A 14,795-nucleotide genomic window follows, 5' to 3' on the forward strand; every position below is an offset into this window, starting at 1 on the left:
AGGGCCCCCAAGCTCTATGTGTAGTCTTACCTGAGAACGATAAAAATGTCCTGTCTTTATCTGTCTCTAATATTTGTTCATTACATGCCTTTTATGCTAAAAATAAAAAATAAACATAGGGTATAAATAAAATAAACTGTGATGATAAACAGTGGCTGGTGTTTCATCTATCTGCCTTTCCCGTTAGCGAGAGTACTAAACAAAACAGACTCCGTAATGGCATCAAAAAGAAGTTATCTCAGCAACACCAAAAAAAAAGAAAGAAAAGAAAACGGAAGAAAAATAAACAGTCAAAGGAAAAACTTTGGCACATGTTGATGGATAGTAGGAGGCGAAATTCCATTTTATTTAATTTTTTGCAATTTTGTTTGTTTTGCTAGCCAGCTCACTAGTCTCGGGCATTCATTTTATTATTTATAGATCTTAACCTTCCCTTGGCCAGCCTCTAGTTTAACTAGTAAATTATTGTGGAAAATGCTTAAGTGACAAATTTGTAATTGGTTACAAGCTTTAAAAAGACACTGTACATCACAATTTTTTTTTATATAAAACCAGATTCGTTTTAATAATACAATATTACTGTAATTAAAAAAAACTAGGAATATTCACTCATGGTCTATTTGCTTGATAACCTAAGGAGCCACTTTAAGTTAGTTTGTTTTCCTTGTTGCACTTTAAAATTTGAGTTTGTTTTGTTGTGTTTTATTTAAATTAAACATTTGTCTAAACACTTAAAAGCTGTTTTATTTATTGATGTAAAAATGACTGTCAACTTAAGATGTTTAATTTTAACTGTAATCTGTTTTGTTCATAAAGTCTCATAGAGTGTGCTATCGTAGGAAACCATCTAAAGGGTTAGAAATCTCTTCATTGTCAAACTTGGGGCCCCCAAACAGCATGAAGCTAGAAACGGCCCTCACCACTAAATACATTTTTTCCCCCTATTTTATTTATTTTTTTCTGATAAATTGTATAACAGGTGTCTACTAATGCTGTCTACATGCTCTGGTCATTATTTTTGACATTTTAGTGCATACTTGTTGAAAGCTTGAATTTGGGGCACAAACCGTCCGTGTGGCGCCATCTTCAGGTTAAACACTGGGAAGCCACTTGTACAATATGACGTACTTGCTCTGCTAACCACAGTCTCGTACATGCATGCCTCCTTCGCAAGTTGGAGTTGGGGAGTAAGTAATAGAGTTTTGCAAACATCTTTATACCGATTTTCAGGTGAGTGATTTATTAGCATAGCATTTGGTTAGTTGTAAATATTTTCAGCACACACCCTCCCCCACACAGACAAACATGGGAAAATAAAATATTGAGTTGGCAAAATTCAACAGCTAATGCTAAATTATGTAATTCATCTCATGAGAAGAGTTTGAGCAAAGATAAAAGTAGGAGTTAGCTAGCTAGCTCTGGATAAACCTCACTGATGAATGTGATACAATACTGCAATATTACTGTAATTTAAAAAAAACTAGGAATATTCACTCGTGGTCTATTTGTTTGATAACCTAAGGATCCACTTTAAGTTAGTTTGTTTTCCTTGTTGCACTTTAAAATTTGAGTTTGTTTTGTTGTGTTTTATTTAAACACTAGATGGTGCTATATTAGAGGTTCCATAAACTGACTTCTGCTGTCAATCAGTTACAACCAATACAGCAAGTACAAATAAAAGTAACGGGGTTCAAAAAAGGCTTACTTGCGAGACAGCTTGCTCATTATTGAAATGATCACTTATATTTAGTTTGACAACTCATTGGATAATTCATATTTTTGACTGGGTATACTGTTGTAACCTCAACATAGGAAAAGCACGGACAGAAGACGAATTGAGTGGGGAAAAGGTTTGTTCTCTTCATATTGTTACGCTAATTTCCACAAGGCATAATGAACTCTGTGAGAGATGTCTGCTCATTTTAAACACATTATTATTTTTGTATACAAGTCCATTCTAGTTTGCCCCAGTCTGCAATGAAATCTAAGCAAGTGTAAATATTCAATTAGGTGGATATGAATGCTGTTAAAAAAAAATTGTAGAAAAATGTCCCATGACAATGAAAGACTTATCAGGCAAATGTAAATCGCTACAGTATTTGTGTTCCCCCCCATCAAATAGTTTACTGAAAGTGTCAAATTGGACTAGTAATATGCATGTTCTGTCTTCTTTTCAGAAGAAAGTTCAACATCTGTAAGATTCTCTGAGTGATAACAAAGGCAACAAGATCACAAGTAGGTTGAAATTAACCTACTGGAACTGGAGCAGTTCAAATCAGCACAAGCCGTGGGCTGTACTGGCAAAAGAGCCCAACTGTGAAAGTGAGCCGAAACCCAAGCTGTCCAAACAAAACTCACAGATCGCAAGGTTCAAGAGAGTGCTACAGTGTCCATTTGCAAAATGACTCATGGCCTTTCTCCACTGATACTCGTGCTACTCTCATCTATGTATGGATTATCTCATGGCTGCCTGCATGATGCTGCCTCAGCCTACAGATTCACTGGAGCCGTGTGCCGTCTCACCTACCCTGCTGCTGTTGTGTGTGAGTGCCTAACAGCCTGTACAAGTATTGCACTTACAAGCATGCTATCTGACACCGGGAATTCTGCTTTAGAAAAGTAATCATCATCAGTAGAGTAGGTACAATATGTTTAATACTCGTAGAAGAATAGTTAGCATCTGTCTCACAGTTCTGAGGGTGCAAGTTCGAGCCTGGAATGTTCATGTGTTTTAGTTTCAATTTTGGTTTATTTACACATTCTTGAACAAAACAAAAATTCTAATATAAAAGCAACAAATATATACATATATCATATGTGCAGGTGAGGTAGAAACCTATAACAGGCTTATCTAAGGAAAAAAAGGAAAGTACGGAATAGGATTAGGGCCAGTTTGGCAGGATTCTCACTTTAAAGTCTTAAAGTCAGAATTCTGACTTAAAATTGAGAATTCGGACTTTATTATTCTAAATAAACAAACTCATGTGGGGACTGACCAATAGCATTGATTTATGGAAAAAGAACTATGAAATTGGCCACATTTGGACTTGGGAAGTTTTGTTCCCAGGCCAGTGAGCAATATGCAAGATGAGATGAAAGACGGAGTGGGTGATGCATGTTTGATGTGTTTCTGTTTGTGACTGCATGAATCTCCTTTATATGCAGTGAATGAGAAAACCACAAAAGTGATCGAGGCAGCGTTCCAGCATGCTCGATATCCAAGTGTGAAAGGAGAGAAAGCTGTGCCCTTCATGGGCACAGTCTCATACGGCCTTGAAAAGTGAGCAAATGCATGACATACACACGGTCGGAAAACCAAATGTCTTTAAATCATGTGCTGTTTCCATCTCTTCCTCCAGTATGGAGATTCACAACCTGACGATTGGTCACAGCTCCTTTAAACTTCTTCCAGGTGAAGGCATCGCCATGGAGATAAGCAACGTATCTGCAGTCTTCACTGGGACCATCCATTACGGATATGGCAATTGGCTGTGAGTATGTCTGGAAAATGAAATACATTGAAAGTAAATAAGTCAAATAATTATTCAAACATTTTACCCACTGTTTATATTCCTAACGTGTGCAAAATATGCATTATGCAAATTCAGGAAAAGCAAATGTAGTCCTATTGTTAATACAGAAAATATGAACGCATTTGTTTTTCGTTTCATCTAGAGTCAACGTTGCACAGTCAATTAATTTTGAGATTGAGTCACAGATTGACCTTGGAATCAACCCCAAACTTTGTAAGTAACCTATTTAACTAAGTCAACTTGGATTGAAAAACAGATGGATATCCGTGACAATATGATCATATTTTTGACATTCTAAACTGTCTGGCTTGTCTTAGACTGTGGTAAGGGGAAAGTAGCAGCAGACACATCATCTTGTTCCTTGAACTTTGACAAGCTGCGTTTGCACCTGCAGGGAGAGAGAGAGTGAGTTACTAATCATTTCTAAATCATTATAACTACAGTATCACTATCATGTTGTCAGCTGACGACACTTTTGCACATTTGTGTGTGTGTGTGTGTGGGGGGGGGGGGGTGTGCGTGGGTGTGTTCAGACCAAACTGGCTCAAGAAGCTCTTCACTGACTTCATCACGTTAACTGTCAAGCTAGTCATCAAGGGACAGGTAAACCATAAATCACCTTTTAATTCTCATGTGATCATCACAATCATAGCCACCCACAATATTGTCTTCTATCAAATAAAAATAAATAAATAAATAAAAAAGCTAAAGATTTTCTTCTTATATAGATTTGTAAGGAGATCAACAAAGTGGCAAACATATTAGCTGACTTCATACAGGAGAGAGCAGGTGGGTTCAATTACAGTCCTTCCTAAAGCACGTCCCTTTGTACTTTACTTCTTTAATGTTCTTTTTCAATATTCTAAACCACGGCATCACTTTTTTTGTGACACGGAACAGAACGATAGCCAGTTAGGAAGTGACCTGAAGTTTACGCTGTAGGCACTTGTCAAGACTTTGCAACCACAGTCAAGTTAGGAAATTAGCTAACAGTCAGATCTATGTTTCTTTTTCTACTGCTTCTTTGTAGTTTAGGATCACTCAAGTTTATTTATTTTTTTGATAAAATATTATTTAAATGTATGAACGATTAAGATGGGAACAAATAATAATTAAATGCTCAAAAAAAGGTTAAAGTCCACATTTTTAAGACCGTTTCTACACCCTGAGCCACGGCCGCCATAAAATGTCCACAATATTGCCAGAAATGTTAGAAAATTGTTAGCAGAAAAGGATTTGACATGAGTAGCTTTTGTACATGTACGGTTGTGCTCATAAGTTTAGATACCCTACGGGTATGTAAAGTACTTCACATTCCTTGCATTGCATTTACTACAATCTTGCTTCACTACATAATATAACTTTAGCTGCTTTGTTGGTTTGTATCATGTAGTGTGATATTATGATGTGTTTTCAGAGCAGTTCCTCAGTGAAGGAGACATCACTGTCGATATCGGTGTGACCACTGCGCCCACCGTTACTGCTAACTACATAGAATCGTACCACAAGGTAAACAATATCCAGGCATGTAGCCTACTGTATTGTAAACAGGTAAGTTACGTAAACGCATTCATAAAAGCACAAGCTACAGTAAAACCAAATTATTTCATACGATAGCAAACAGGTCAGTTAGCAATGAATGCTAATAACTTAGGTACCGTAGTTGCTAATCACTTAAATGATTGATAATCCTTTGATTTCCAGGGACTCACGAATTTCAACAATACTTCTGCTTTCATAAGTGATTCGGCTTTCAACCCCAGGCAGTTGACTGAAAACAGGATGCTCTACTTTTGGATCTCAGGTCAGCATTTATCCAATACAATAACACAATAAAATGCATGAGTCACAGAATGCATACCTCCGAAAATGACCAATTCTTAAAAGATAAATTTCAGCTGCAGGTGCGACTGAATTATGTATATAAATATTCAATAAAATTATAAAATATTCTGTAAAATAATTATCAGTAGAATATTACAGTAAATGGGCATGATTGTCAGTGTATGATATAGTAACAAAATGTATCTCTCAACGATGCGTATTCAGTGCATTCCTTCCTTAAGATTGTTTTTGGTTTTGTTTTAGAAAGTTTGATGTTGAAATGTATTGTTACCTAGATCATGTCTTCAACCCCGTGATGACAGCTGCCCACCAAGATGGTCGCTTCCGGCTTAACATCACTGGAGCGGAGTTGATTGTAAACAAACACCACAAATGAATGCTCATATCCACCAGGATTTACAAAGTTACTTTCACAACTCTTACAAATGTGATTTCAGGAACTTTTCAGGTTAAATGTCTCTACAAACATTCCAGATTTTTTTAGAAAGGTAATGCGTCATTGCTCATTCATATGAAATTATGTTTTTTCTTTCTTTCTCCATTCTGGAGATACTTTGATATTGCCTTACTGTGTGTGTTTGTGTGTCAAGTGTCTTGTTGAAACAAGTTACCCAGAATTACGTGTATGGAGTTCATCTGTGCCGTACGTAAACACCTCCACCTTTGGGACAAGCGTCTGGGCCGAGGCCTCTGGCCAACTGTGGTGCGGGGGTCAAGAAACTCTCTTCTTTCAGACGGTAAGACTTTGTTGAGTGGCTGCTGGTTGTATAGACTCGTCATCGAGCTTTTGACAGGCAGCATGGTGGATTTCAAGAAGGGCAGCTGACTGAGATTGGCAACAGCTGCTGAGCAATTCTGGCAAAGCACACCTGAAAGCACTCACGATCACAACAGCACACACACGTTATAGAGCTCATGGTGTTGTTTCATCAGAATAAAGGTGGCATGGCTGCCAGATTTTGCGAAGTATGCAATATTACAATGTCATGAGTAATGACAATGAGTATTATTGGTAATACTACAATCTATTGACAGTCACCTCAAAGCCTCTTTTTATATTCAAACGTTACAACTTGTTAACTCATTCACTGCCATTGACGGCCATTGACGGCGATAAACATCAAAAATTATTTGAACTATTTTTATTAGTTTAAATTTTTTTCCCATTTTTGTTAACAAGAGTATGAAAACCTAGAATTTTTTCATTGTACATTTAGAACAGATGTAAAATTTGTGATTAATCGTGAGTTAACTAGTGAAGTCATGCGATTAATTACAATTAAAAATGTTAATCGCCTCTTGCCCCTAATTTTTATAATATATAATTTTTTTTAATGAATTTATGGCAGTGAATGAGTTAAATGACAGTTATGCTTTTGTCACTGCTCCGCTTCCTGCTTTCTTCACCTTGTTTGACATGCCGTTGCTGTCACAGATGTGGAGGGTACAATTACTCAAGCCGTGATTAAAAAAAAAATGTTTTACATTTTGCAGCATAAGAGGAGATTCTTTCATTTCACTCTTTTGTTTCATTTTTGTTCTTACACATTACAACACGCTCTTGCTTGCTGCAAGAAAGGGCTGGGACCACTTTTGTTCTATATTCTATGGCAGGGTTCACCAATTCTGGTCCTCAAGGTCCGGAGTTCTGCAGGTTTTAGATGTTTCAGCCCACTAGCACCCCTGATTCATTTAATCAGCTCATCAGCATGCCTGATAACGATCCTGATCTTTAGTATCAGGTGTGTTGGTAGGCGGAAACATCTCAAACCTGCCGGAATTGGTGAACCCTGTTCTATGGAGTATGTGCCACGGAGGAGGCGGGACTTTCGGCTTCCGGGTGTCACACACCGGCGCTGTTTGCGATTTTCACTCCACAAACAGATGTACAAAAACTCTTCAGTGTTGTTCTTGAATACTTTGTCTTTATGTTTTGAATTCCCCTCAAACCATAACCTCCCTGTCTCTCTGAAAACACATTTTCAATATTGCCCAGCAGTAAATTATGTCTAGCTTTATACACCAATTGTACAGTATTAAGTTCCACAAAGAATCTTACAGTTTTAGATTGTAGAAACAGTGTGTTGGTGTGGTGGAGATATATTACATTATGGACTTCTCTTATAGCGCTTTTTTGCAACAGAAACAGAGGTTGTAATGATGTCTTGTAAGTGTTTCACCAAACTTCTGAACAATAATTCAAATATGGTAATACTAGAGAGCAGTACAGATCTTTGATCTCATTTTTATTTAAAATTAACTCATTCACTGCCATTGACGGCTATAAACGTCAAAAATGTATTTGAACTACTTCTATTAGTTTAACATATTTTCCACTTTTGCTAACAATAGTATGAAAACCTAGAAAACAAATATTGTACATTTAGAACAGATGTAAAATTTTTGATTAATAGTGAAGTCATGCAATTAATTCCCATTTTAAAAAATGTAATCGCCTGACGAGATTATTATTAAAAATTAGGGGCGTCAGGCGATTAAATTTTTTTATCGTAATTAATTGCATGACTTCAATAGTTAAATCACGATTAAGCACAATTTTTTTATATCTGTTCTAAATGTACAATAAAAAAATTCTAGGTTTTCATACTCTTGTTAACAAAAGTAGAGAAATATTTTAAACTAATAGAAATAGTTAAAATTATTTTTTGACGTTTATAACCGTCAATGGCAGTGAATGAGTTAAGTGTGACTTGTTGTAGGCTACTACTTAAAAAAAGAATCTAAAACTGGCCCATGATCTAACTCTCGATCCGGCTGCATGCTCACGAGAGCTGTGTCCTCTGCAAATGTAATGAAGTGCCTGTTTTGGAAAGTGTGCGTGCATCAAGTTGTGCTTTAAATGAATAATAAAGGAGATAAAACAGCTCACTAAAATAGAATTTACTGGCGAAAATGTCAGCAGGAATCTTAAAATGCAAGGGGTGAAGTAGTTGAAAGTCCAATCTTTGGTTTCACAAAGTAAAATTCTAAAAGGTGCATTCATCTCAAAATGCATCAATTAGCTTCTTGGAGACTTGATAAGTGAATTGCAGGTTTGGAATCCATCACACACCAATGAGCAATGTCCATTTGTTATCTTTGGTCGACTTCTTTCATGATGTTTTTTTTTTCTCTGATGAATGTGTCATAATGTTTCTGCTGTTTGTTTGTTTTATGCAGTTCATCACCACTGATGTCACGGTTTCTTATGTCAACAAACACGTCTTACTACATGGCAAATCTTTACAGTAAGAACTTTCTCATCCATTTTGATTATGACTAAACCTCCGTTTCGTACTAATTGTATCTCATTGGGATGCACAGGATTTATAGTCATTTATATCAGGCACCTCAAGCTAAGTTTGGAATTTTGTTGCCATCCCGGATGCTAAGTACAAATCAGTGACAATCTATTTCATCCTCCAGGGTTGATGTACTACATGCTGAATTCTACCAGAATCATCTGGTAAGTGGATTGCTCTGATGCCATCTCATATTCTGCTCACAACAACTTTTTCGTGTCTAGGGGATGGATGTCTTTGTTAAAAGAGACTCTTTCCCCCCCCCCCTTCCTCACATCTTATAAAAAGTGTTTCTTCTTTCTTTGATAACAGTAAACAAAGGATACGTAAAGTAAAATTACAGTTGAAGCAGGTTGGTATTGTGGGTCGGCTGTATCAAATGAAAAACCCTGAGCAAAAAAAAGGAAGTCTTAAAGCATTTTAGATTGGATTGTCATTTGTGGAGGCAGCACCTCATCATCAAGCTGCTAAATTACTCTTGTCAATTAAGTGCAGTGGGCGCATCACTAAACATAAATGCGCTCACCGCCCGTCAACAACGCAGTTGAACATTGGAGTTTGTGCCACGTATCACAAGCAAACACTGATAACACTGTTGGTCAATGCTAATCAGTGCAAACACTGCAACTCTGCTTTTGGCTTTGACATATACTGTCATTGATTTCAACATTAGTCCATCTCTGTTTCTTCAGTTACATGTTTATTTTGAATGCCTGCTACAACTAAATGTACTTTTGTTTGGGCAAATATAATGATGGCAACAAAAATAGCTCATAAAAGTTTCATTTAAGAACTTATATCTAACCATTTTGCATGATTTTCTTAATAATAACCTAAATCATTCAAGTTCTTATATCAATAGCTGTGGCATTGTACTGCCAAAAACAGTAGTTTCAGCAAGTCACCTGATACACCTTTAGTGGGACCCGCCATTAATTCATTCACTGCCATTGACGGTTATAGACGTAAAAAATTCATTCGAACTATTTCTATTAGTTAAAAAAAATAATTCAACTTTTGTTAACAAGAGTATGAAAGCCTAGATTTTTTTTATTGTACATTTAGAACAGATATAAAATGTGTGATTAATTGTGAGTTAACTCATAAAGTCATGCAATTAATTACGATTTTAATTGTAATTAATCACATAACTTCAATACTTATTAACTCACGATTAATCATAAATTGTATATCTGTTCTAAATGTACAATAAAAACAATTTCTAGGTTTTCATACTCTTGTTAACAAAAGTGGTAAAAATTTGTAACTAATAGAAATAGTTCAAATTAATTTTTGACGTCCATAGCCGTCAATGGCAGTAAATGAATTAAAATGAACAAAAAATTAGGGCTGTGCAATTAATCAAAATTCAATTATATTATCATTAGCCCAGCAGCCCTATAAGAAATTGAAGAAAAGATGGCGGTTTAATATTTCTCTTCATGGCTTTATAGTGCTTTCACAAAATGGCAGCTCTTTGGCCCAGCCTAGTTTGTAAGTCATTGGTGGAGAAAATGATTGGTGAGCGGGCACTCCAGAGAGACCCAATTATCAACATTCAGAAACAACTTTTCTAAGAAAGTTTCCAATGCTTTTTCAAAAATTGTGCACATATGTCACATTTGGACTGATATAGCTGACGATGGCAGTGATGGATTCTGAGTACCGGTAATTATGGACAATGATCACAACCTTAACCAACATTTAGATTTATTGATTTATCTTTTTAGGTAGATCAAGCACAACTGAATTTCATACAAGAAGCTGTGATGAAGATAGGCGTCCCCATGGTGTTATCTGGTAAGAATATACCGTAATAGACAATAATAATGTGCTTTAGTACTGATGGCATCAATTGTATCTCACCACATGTTCAACGTTTTGGTGTATAAAGTCTTACTTTCACATTCTGAACTATCTAGTGATTTGCTATTTTGAGTGTACCATCATTTCATTCCAACATATACTATCATCATTCTGTGAAGGAGCAAAATATTTCCAAACTATTTGCGAACCCTAATGTGAAGCAAAACATTTAAACGACTATGGCCTGTGTGTAAAAGCAACATGTTGCTGAATAGACTATGGTCTTCTTCTGTTTGTTGCTCTAGTACTTGAAACCGAGATAACCAGGCTGTTGGACAAACAGGGATTATACTTATTTGACATCTACAAACCTGAAGTTCTTCCTCGGGACGTACGTGTCACTTGAACACATGTTGTCATCTGCCCATTTGTCACATGTCTTAAACTAAGTGTTATTCACTTTTTGCTCAGGGATTTGTGATTATCCAAATGGACTTTGGTTTTCCTCAACACCTCCTTGTTGACTTCCTCAAGAAGACACTACAGCAAACAGGCAGTATTCAACAATAAAGGCTCAAATTTGACAAAAGCTTTGGCACCTTTACCTCCACCCACATTTATCGATTTACACTGTAAGTGAGTTTGTGGTTACAAATGACAAAAAAATCAAATAAAATTAACTCATTCACTGCCATTGACGGCTATAGACGTCAAAAATTAATTTGAACTATTTCTATTAGTTTAAAAAATATCCACTTTTCCTAACAAGAGTATGAAAACCCAGAAAAAAAATTACTGTAAATTTAGAACTGATATAAAATTTGTGATTAATCGTTAGTTAACTAGTGATTTATGTGATTAATTACAATTAAAAATTTTAATCGCCTGACGGGCCTAATTTAAAAGAATATATATTAAAAGTAGGGCCGTTTAATCGTAATTAATCGCATGATAATTTTATATCTGTTATAAATGTACAATTTTAAAAATCTAGGTTTTCATAAAAAATTAAATGAAATGAAAAAAATTTAAACTAAGAGAAATAGTTCACATGAATTTTTTACGTCTATAGTCGTTAATAGCAGTGAATGAGTTAATAATAATAATAATGATGATGATGATGATAATGATGATGATGATGATGATGATGATGATGAAGATTTGAAATGAACTAAATTCAATCGGACTGACCTCAAGATGGATATGCACAGGAGAGGCTTCTGACCATTTGACAGGTTTGGAACACTTTTACAATGTTACCACCACAAAAAGACTGAATGCTGTAGTAATAAATAAATAAATCAATCAAATAGAAATAAATCAAAAATAAATTACATTAAAAAAAATGCTATAGTAATGTGCATCTGTTGTCTTACCTGTACTGAAACATTTCACTGGACAGGCCACACCACCGACACCATACACACGAATGGACATCAAACATCCTTCCCGAGAAGACTTTCCTTCTTTGATATCGGTAATGAAGTGCTGCAGATGCTTTATTAGCCTGTTGTTGCCAGTATTCTTATGGTGTTTTGGGGCGGCAGCATTTAAAAAGGAGGATTCTGTATCAGGCTGATCAGGTAGGCTGGATCTGGAATCCTCCGAGGAGAGATGCAGACTGCTCTAAATGTGAATTTGCATCTGAAATACTTGAAGTGCTCTTATTATAGCAACATTTAGCATGGTAAAAAAAAAGTTATAAAGTTGTTGTCATCTTTATTCTTTGATTATTTTATTATGTATGCAATGACGTCAGAGAATTCATTGTACATTAACTCCATCCATCAGTTTTCTATATTATATTTATCTTCTTTAGGATTATGGAGCATATTCTAGCTGACTGTATTTATTGCCGGTCAATCACAGGGAAAACACAACATTCACACTCAGATTAGGACAATTCAGGGTCTAAAAATAAATCTGATATGCCTGTTTTATGAATGGGAGGAAGCCAGAGTACCCACAAAACCCACGGAAGTATGTGGAGAACAAAAAGCCTCCACACAGGAGGAAGACCTGATTTAGAATTGTGAATCAAGAACCTGATTGTGAGGCAGATTGTGTGCTATCCACTAAATTGCACTGTGCTGTATGTTCCACTAAGTTTGAAATATGATATGAATACAATATCAGTCATGTTCTTTACACATTATGTTGTGTGATATCATTATTTACACAAAATCGATCAGATGTTCTTGTTGAAACAATTGACCGCTAGGTGTCGTCGTTGTTACTATTATTTCACAGCGCCTCTGACTTGTTGAACACGTACAGTATCTGTTTAGAGTTTGTCTTTTAATTCGAATCGTCTTAAACGAGCACAGCAATAAAAACATAAAGGAAAGCGAGAGAAAAAGCACGGTGGCTGACTGGTTAGCACGTCCGCCTCCAAGTGCTGAGGGCATGAGATCGAGTCCGGGCTTCGGCCTTCCTGGGTGGAGTTTGCATGTTCTCCCCGTGCTTGCGTGGATTTTCTCCGGGTACTCCGGTTTTCTCCCACATTCCAAAGACATGCATGGCAGGCTAATTGAACTCTCCAAATTGTCCATAGGTGTGATTGAGAGGTGTGAGTGTGAATGGTTGTTTGTCTCTGTGTGCCCTGCGATTGGCTGGCAACCAGTTCAGTATGTACCCTGCCTACTGCCCGAAGCCAGCTGGGATAGGCTCCAGCGACCCTTGTGAGGACAAGCGGTTAAGAAAATGGATGTGTATATATATATATATAAAACCGTAACGTAACAAAGCGCCTGGATGTGTGACGACCCTCAAAGTTGAACTAGTGAACAAGCAATGATTTTTTTGATTTTCTTTTTAGTCTAGATTTTATCCAACATGTCAACTGGACCACTCGTTCATCTGTCTGGCCACTTTTATGTGTTTGTTTTTTTTAATCTATCTTTCAATGCGCTGAGTATACACTGTGGGCCAAATCTCCACTGTTTCTGTTACATTGACAACAACGTTCAAGTCCCTTTTAGCTGACCGTCTTGTTTGTTAAACTCCATCTCCACTATGGGTTTGTCTCCAGACCCCCTTACTGATAAAAGCATTTGGTCTCTTCATAACCTTCAAACCCTGAAAATGAGTACAAAACATGACTGACTTAGTCATGCATGTCTTTCCTTGTTCTACATCTGTGGTGATTAGGTTAGGAAGTTGCTTAGTACCAGTAAAAATGATACAGACCCCCTCAGGCCATAGCAAAGGTACCATTCAACTAGTTTTAGGTCTATGTTTCATCAGAAGAGATATACAAATATTTTATCAAGTTTGAAAAGTTCCTTAGTGCTACTTTAAGCATACAATTTATAACATGTATTTAAGGCAAGTTGTAAAATGTCTGAAGTGCTCTTGTTTATGTTTAACAAATTTAAAACATCACAAATCATGCTGTTTCTACTAAGTACTGTCTCAAATGTTCTCCAATTTCGATACTGTAAATGTATAGGATCGTATGCCGAGAAATGTTTCTTGGGAGGACCAATATGGCGGCCTCGCGACTTCAAAGTCTTGGCCTATCGGCTATGCAGTCATAAGACTCTTGAAGCTGCGAGGCCGCCATCTTACTCCTCCCAACGAACCTTTCTCGGACGACGCATTTGAGACAAATTTGGCTGATTTTTCTTTTCTTTTTCTTTTTTAAACAAACTAACTTTAAATTGTATGTAAAATAACGACATACAGAGCAATTCCGTGCACAAGTTGCATTGATCATCTGAGGATTGCTTGTGAAATTACGAATTTTTATGCTTTGATTGTGGCCGGCTAATTAATTAGTTCGACATTACTTTTTTATTTTATTTTTTTTACTTTGCAATATCAACTTGCGGGCCGGATTAAACCCCTTTGTGGGCCTGATATGGTATGTTTGACGCCCCTGTTCTAACACTTTCAGCAAATATTGATGACATGAAAGATCAAATAAAAGCTGCAATCAACAATACGGTAGACTGCGACATCAAAACTGACCGGCGACATAAGTCAAACAAAGGTTCCAGTTCACCAACAACCCAAATGAGGACACATGCTAACGAAATGAAGGGATGGAAGTTGTCGTATACGTTTTAAAGTGCTGTTTACTGATGTAATTTCCAATGAGTGCATCACTCTGACATCCTGTTACTCACAGTTCTCTGTCCAGCAGCACAGTCATGAGTTTCAAACGGCCTACTATTTCGCCGCAAAGCCACGCCCTCTTTGTGATAACATTCCTCTGCACCGCATTCTTGGCACTGTCTGTGCGTCAGCAGGTGCTTCATGCCAAACAATTCCTTGCTCCAAGGTCAAGATGGCCAAGAGGCAAAAT

At 36.6% G+C, this 14,795-nt stretch overlaps 1 protein-coding gene across 2 annotated transcripts; it reads left to right on the forward strand.

The window, feature by feature from the left end:
- Nucleotides 1–1,674: 1,674 nt before the first annotated feature.
- On the forward strand, nucleotides 1,675–11,843 carry cetp (cholesteryl ester transfer protein, plasma). Of its 2 annotated transcripts, none has more exons than XM_086073751.1 (18): nucleotides 1,675–1,850; nucleotides 2,181–2,543; nucleotides 3,166–3,280; nucleotides 3,360–3,491; nucleotides 3,676–3,746; nucleotides 3,851–3,938; nucleotides 4,067–4,136; nucleotides 4,262–4,322; nucleotides 4,951–5,042; nucleotides 5,238–5,337; nucleotides 5,654–5,733; nucleotides 5,816–5,866; nucleotides 5,969–6,115; nucleotides 8,559–8,626; nucleotides 8,805–8,844; nucleotides 10,411–10,480; nucleotides 10,792–10,877; nucleotides 10,958–11,843. In XM_086073751.1, the coding sequence occupies exons 2-18, from the start codon at nucleotides 2,402–2,404 to the stop codon at nucleotides 11,054–11,056; spliced, it is 1,512 nt and encodes a 503-aa protein (XP_085929877.1). In that variant the 5' UTR covers nucleotides 1,675–1,850; nucleotides 2,181–2,401; the 3' UTR covers nucleotides 11,057–11,843. The 2 variants fall into 2 exon arrangements, with proteins under 2 accessions (XP_085929877.1, XP_085929876.1); XM_086073750.1 differs by having other exon boundaries at nucleotides 1,676–1,850; nucleotides 2,178–2,543.
- The last annotated feature ends 2,952 nt before the right edge of the window (nucleotides 11,844–14,795 follow it).

The sequence above is a fragment of the Leptonotus elevatus genome, chromosome 4, assembly GCF_054856555.1.
Source record: "Leptonotus elevatus isolate MCC_2025b chromosome 4, RoL_Lele_1.0, whole genome shotgun sequence".
Classification (NCBI taxonomy): Eukaryota; Metazoa; Chordata; class Actinopteri; order Syngnathiformes; family Syngnathidae; genus Leptonotus; species Leptonotus elevatus.

What these genes read in the sequence shown, in the direction of transcription:
- cetp (XM_086073751.1), top strand. Translation starts at nt 2,402, where the DNA reads ATGACTCATGGCCTTTCTCCACTGATACTCGTGCTACTCTCATCTATG. An exon ending in CTACATGGCAAATCTTTACA is followed by an intron (nt 8,627 to 8,804) that starts GTAAGAACTTTC and finishes TTCATCCTCCAG; the next exon opens with GGTTGATGTACTACATGCTG. An exon ending in AATTCTACCAGAATCATCTG is followed by an intron (nt 8,845 to 10,410) that starts GTAAGTGGATTG and finishes TTATCTTTTTAG; the next exon opens with GTAGATCAAGCACAACTGAA.